This window comes from Aegilops tauschii, chromosome 4 (genome assembly GCF_002575655.3).
Source record: "Aegilops tauschii subsp. strangulata cultivar AL8/78 chromosome 4, Aet v6.0, whole genome shotgun sequence".
NCBI classification, from domain to species: Eukaryota; Viridiplantae; Streptophyta; class Magnoliopsida; order Poales; family Poaceae; genus Aegilops; species Aegilops tauschii.
Window position 1 is genome coordinate 527,041,891 of NC_053038.3, and position 5,422 is coordinate 527,047,312.

Sequence of the window (5,422 nt, forward strand, 5' to 3'; positions counted from 1 at the left end):
GAGTGATGTAAACAACAATTCGTGTTGCAAATTGTGTTGGTGCTGTAAATTTGGAGTAAAACTTTTCGCATACAGTAGGGCACCTATATTTCTTGTGTGTGTGTGTGTGTGTGTGTGTGTGTAACGTAAAAAAATGGTCCTGCCTTATTTTAGGGAACTTATTGAAGATGCTCTTTGCCTAACTTGTTTTCGGCTATTTTTGTACTAACATATTTCTATCTTCTAAACATATGGTAGCAATTTACGTGCTCATGATAAAACAGATCCAATTAATTCAAGCAGGCCACCTAACCATTCGGGCGCACCGAAAACCATGATGGGACGAATACTTAATTTTGCTCCATCTCATGCAACTACCCCGTGCATGTTCGGTTGTCCAACAAGCATGCATGCCGCCAGGTCATGTACCATCCAATTCCTATTGTTAGGTTATAATAGTACGCGCGTACTATCAAGAGTGATGGCTAATGAGCCGGCCCTACTTGCTCAACCAAAAGAGGATCATCGTTACAAATAAACTACTAATGTGTAAACTTTGGATCCTAGAGAATAAACACAGTTCAAGGCACATATTCTACGTACTGCAACTATCCACCATCTCATGCAATTTAATTACTTCCTATGTATATTAGTTTACAAGAGGTAGCACTATCTAGCAGCTGACAGCCAAGTGCCAAGTGCCAAGCTTTTTAATAAGCGAGTGCCAGGTGAATTCCACAGATGAAGAAGCAGCCCTGACAAATGCATGAATTGGGATATATAATAGCATATATAGAAAAAGATTCACAGTTACCAAGTGTAAAGTTCTTGACAGTCATTAACATTTAACAAGATCACAAAATTCTTACATGACACATGCTAGACAGTAACTTTTTTTTAGACAAAAATGGTAACTCCAAAAGTATCTTCATCAAAATAAAAAAAAGAACGGAAATTCCCACGCCTTTTAATTTACCATGCCTCTACGTACAGTGTGGTGAAGATATGTGACATGTACATCATGTATACGCCGCCCATATATATATATGTGCACCAGGAATAATAATAACAATAATGGAAATAATTTAGGGTTGTTGGATTGGATTGGAAGGAGCAAAAGTAATTTCTGTGTAGGGTTTTTCAGGTCTGGGTTTTTACCTAGCTAGCACCGGCAGGCAGGCAGGCAGGGGGTATCGATCAAGACATCAAGTGGGCATGCATGTGGAGATGTAGATCCGTATTATGGGCCATGAGAGAGGGGTCGATCGAGATCGGTACCACCTGGCGTTTCTTGGTTTGTAGCGCTAGCGTCGTCGTCGTCGTCTTGCTCGATCGTCGTCACTGGACCATGGCCAGGAATGGCGTCCCACTTGTTGCCGCCGCTGCCGACGAAGCTGCCGCGTTGCCCGCCGGCGGGTTGCCGCTGCCGTTCGCCGCGTTGGGCCGGACGACGTTGTGGTTGTGGTTCTGATGTTGTTGCTGCTGATGCTGCCTTTGGAGGAAGTGGGCGTCGTACTGCGCCGGCGGCATGTTGATGTTGCGGCCGCCGGGGACGGCGTCGTCGTCTTCCTCATCGTCGTCGTCGTCGTCGAAGTCGTCCTCCTCGTCCTCGTCCATGCTGTCGCTGTCCAGGTCGTAGACGTCCCTCCTGTCGTTGCGCCCGTAGCTGTGGTTCATGGCCACGGCCGGCTGCACCGGTGCCGTCTCCTTCGCGATGCCTTCTTGCTTCAGTTCCTTCAAGATAGATACATGGCGTCCATGGCATCGATCAGAATTGATGGAACGTATTGACAATGTGTATCTGCATGCGCGCGTGCACGGGCCGAGAATTACGTACCAGTTTGTTCGTCGCCGTGCCGTTGTTGTTGCCGGCGTTGCCTGCGGCATGGACGGGGGAGGGGAACATCGCCGCAGCACCGGAGCCGTTGCTCGCCTTCACTTGCATGGCCGCGCCGTTCCCGTTCCCATGGCCGTTGCCGTTGGTGATCACGTTCTTGGCCCCGTGCTCGACGTGCTGCGCCGCAGGTGGCGGCGTCTGGGAAGACAGCGGCACCGGCGAAAGCACGGTGACCGCGGCGGGCTCCACGCGAGCCGGGGATGGCGCTGGTGCAAGCGCGGGCGCATGGACGCCGGAGGAGGAGGAGGAGGATGCGAGCGCCTTGGTGCGGTAGAGCGCGTCGAGCTGGTGGAAGTAGGGGCAGGTCTTGGAGTCCTCGGGGCGCTTCCGGCTGCTCTCCTTGACCTTCTTGAAGTACTTGTTGATGTTCTCCCACTTCTCCTTGCACCGCTTGGAGCTCCGGTTGTAGCCCAGCCGCCGCATCCCCACCGAGATGTCCTCCCACAGCGGGCCCTTGGGCGCCGTGTCCTGGTACCGCGTCTCCATCTCCGTCCGCAGCTGGATCAGCGCGTGCACCTCCGCCTTCGGCCACCGAGACGGCGACGCGCCGCCAGTACACCCGCCAGCCATGTCCACCGGCAGCTGCTCCGGCGCGTGGACGACAATCTCCTTGCTCTGTGTCTGCGGCGTCTGTGGCTGTGGCTCTGTCGCCGTCGGCGTTGCGTGTGGCTGCGGCGGCGGCGTCTGCGGTTGTGTTCTCATTGGCGTAGTCACGTTCGGCTGCGCCTGAACCGGCGGCCGTGGCGTGGGAGGTGCAGGTGCCACGGAGGCGACGGGCGTCGGCTGCAACGGCGGCGGTTTGACCGAGGTGACGGTGGCGGCCGGCTTTGCGGGGAAGGACGATGGCGGCGCGTGCACGGGGACGATCTGCCCGGTGATCCTCTGGATGAAGGACACGACGGCGGCGTCGCGGGAGGCGGCCACGGCGCGCTCCTGCGCGAGCGCGTCCTGCTCGCGTGCGAGGCGCGCCACCTCCTGCCGGCGCCAGGCCTCCTCGCGGATCATGCGGTCCTGGTCGCGCCGCTCGATGGCCTCCAGGAGGCGGCTCTGCATGGCCTCCTGCCGCTCCATGACCTGCCGCATCAGCCCCTCGAAGAACCTCATGGCCTTGCCGCCATGGCCCCAGCTCCCGCCCCGCCGCTTGCGCTTGCCGCCGTCGGCCGTCTCGTCCGTGTCCTCCCCGTCCGAGTCATCAGAGAAGCTCGCGTCGCCCACCGCCGCCGTCGTTGTCGTCAGGCATGCAGCCGCCTCGGTAGGCACCGGCTGTTGCGTTAGGAGAAGAGGCGGCGGAGACAGCTCTGGAGCGAGGACACGCGGCGCCGAGGGCACGCCGGAGTACGCGCCAATTGTGCTCGCGGCTGGGGCGGCCGGTGGCGCCACGGCCACGTGAGCAGGCTGCGGGTGGTGCGCTGCGGAGGCGCCGTGGAGCGCCTCGAGCTCGGTGAAGAAGCGGTAGGTCTTGCCGTCGCCACGGCCGGTGCGGCCGTCCTTGGTGCGGCGGTAGTACTTGTCGACGTTCTCGAATTTCTCGCGGCACTTCTTGGCGCTCCTCGTGTGCCCCATCTCCGCCAGCCGCCTGCACACCACACCATTGATGAACACCACAACAATTAACCTCCATTAACACTCGCACAAGCTCACTTCACTTTTGCATGATCGATCTCAATTGCATACGTGCGCGCCGCATGTTGCTCTCACGGAAAAGGCGCGGTTTTTTAGCCCGATTAGGTGTGAGGAAAAGCCCCAAATTCAGGATGCAGATGGAGGGATTAACAATTGGGGAATTGGGATTGGGATTGATGCCTCCTCCTCTGCCAACTGAACTGGATCTGACGGGCGCAAATCCGAGGAAAAAGAAACGGAAAAAGTGGAGGAGGAGAGCGATGTGCGTATGGTTTTAAATTGGGAAAAACCGATCCATCCATCCATCCATCATGTGTGCTCGTGCTCGTGGGCAGCGGACAGTTCTTGGGTGGAGCATGTGAGCCACATGAAGCGCATCTCGATCACATCACACATCACATCCGTCCCAATTGGATCGACAGTGAAATTTTTCTCATGCAACAATTGAGACATCTATGATGGATCGGGACGTCGATCGATCTACCTAGCTTTGGTTGGAGACGAAGCGCGCGAGGAACTGGGATTGCTAAAAATTGGAGGTTGAATTCAGTGAGTTACCTGGAGACTTGTTCCCATAGCGGGCCTTTGAGGGCGGCCTCCCGGAAGGCGGCGTCCATCTCGGACCGGATCTTGAGCAGCGCCAGCGTCTCCTGCCGCGGCCACCGGTTGCCGCCCGCCGCCGACGACGACCCGCCGCGCTCGCCTTCCTCGCCGCCGTCCACGCTCCCCGAGCCAGACCCGCTCACCGCGGCCCCCCCGTGCTGCTCGTCCATCTGCTGCTGGTGCTGGTGTTGCTGTGCTGGCGCCGGAGCCGGCGCGGGCGGGCGGCTGCTGATGGGCGAGGGCGCCCCGGCGGGCCCACGCCAGCCGGCCGGGGAGAAGGGCGGCATGTCGGCCGGTTGCTGCATGGCTCCGGCCCTCGCTCGCCGCAGATGGGAATTGAGCAGGAATCCTGCGGTAGCTCCTCACTCACTGCTGGGTTGATGTTAGGCGGCAGCTACTGTGGGAGTGCGGAGCCATGAGCAGTGCATGCATGAAGAAGCGCAGCAGCAGCTGCTGCTAGTGGAAACGCTTGCGCACCTGGAAAGGGTGGGAGCGGGAGCGGCGAGGAAAAGGGGGGAGAGAAGGGGAAATTGAGGAGGAAGAAGAAGAAGATATTGCGAGGAGTGGGAGTGAGATAAGTACTGGCTATAGCTAGGCTGGCATGGAGAGAGAGAGAGAGAAGAAGCTGCTAGTGAGATGAGATGGATGAATAGTAGCAGGACTGTAGCAGCTGGGAGGGAGGAGAGGTCTCTCCGTGGTCCGCACTAAATAGTATAAAAATGGCGGTGGGGAGGAGGATGTACATGTATGGATGGGAGGTTGGGGAGGTAGAAATGGCGTCCGTCCGGAGAAGATGATGTGGGGAGAGGGACAGATGGGACGAGATGGGCGCCGCGCTGTCAGCAAGGGAAGGTTACCCTACCCTACCCTACCTTGCCGCCTTCTTCCTTTCACCCATCCTCGTCTTCTACTCGATTGGCTTTGACGCCGGGAGGGGAGGGAGACGACGATCTACGAGACGTAGGAGCGATCTACGCCGTCCGTTGCTGGGATCCGACGGGCTATAAAAAAAGAGTGGAGGCTGGGAAAAGAGCTTTTTTTGCTGGATCGGATTGGATAGGATCGTGGGGAGATGGGAGGGACAAGGCCACACTAGAACAGCTGCAGGGTGGGTCCTCCCGCTCACGGCGAGGTAGAGAGAACGTGCAGCTCGCTCGCTTGCCAATTGCATTGCCGCCGGTCCCTCCTCCAACCCCAACCCCCCAATATTATCACAGGTCACACAACCCCTCCCTCTTTCTCTTTGGAGCTCTCTTTGGGGTTGGGGTAACATGCAACGCAACGCAACGCATCGCATCTTGCTCGCATGCATGGTCCTTC

At 57.5% G+C, this 5,422-nt stretch overlaps 1 protein-coding gene across 1 annotated transcript; it reads right to left on the minus strand.

The window, feature by feature from the left end:
• Positions 1 to 799: 799 nt before the first annotated feature.
• Positions 800 to 4,813, minus strand: LOC109749028 (trihelix transcription factor GTL1). Its single transcript, XM_020308022.4, has 3 exons — positions 4,058 to 4,813; positions 1,817 to 3,452; positions 800 to 1,713 (listed from the first exon to the last, which is right to left on the minus strand). The coding sequence occupies exons 1-3, from the start codon at positions 4,405 to 4,407 to the stop codon at positions 1,318 to 1,320; spliced, it is 2,382 nt and encodes a 793-aa protein (XP_020163611.1). The 5' UTR covers positions 4,408 to 4,813; the 3' UTR covers positions 800 to 1,317.
• Between the last annotated feature and the right edge of the window lie 609 nt (positions 4,814 to 5,422).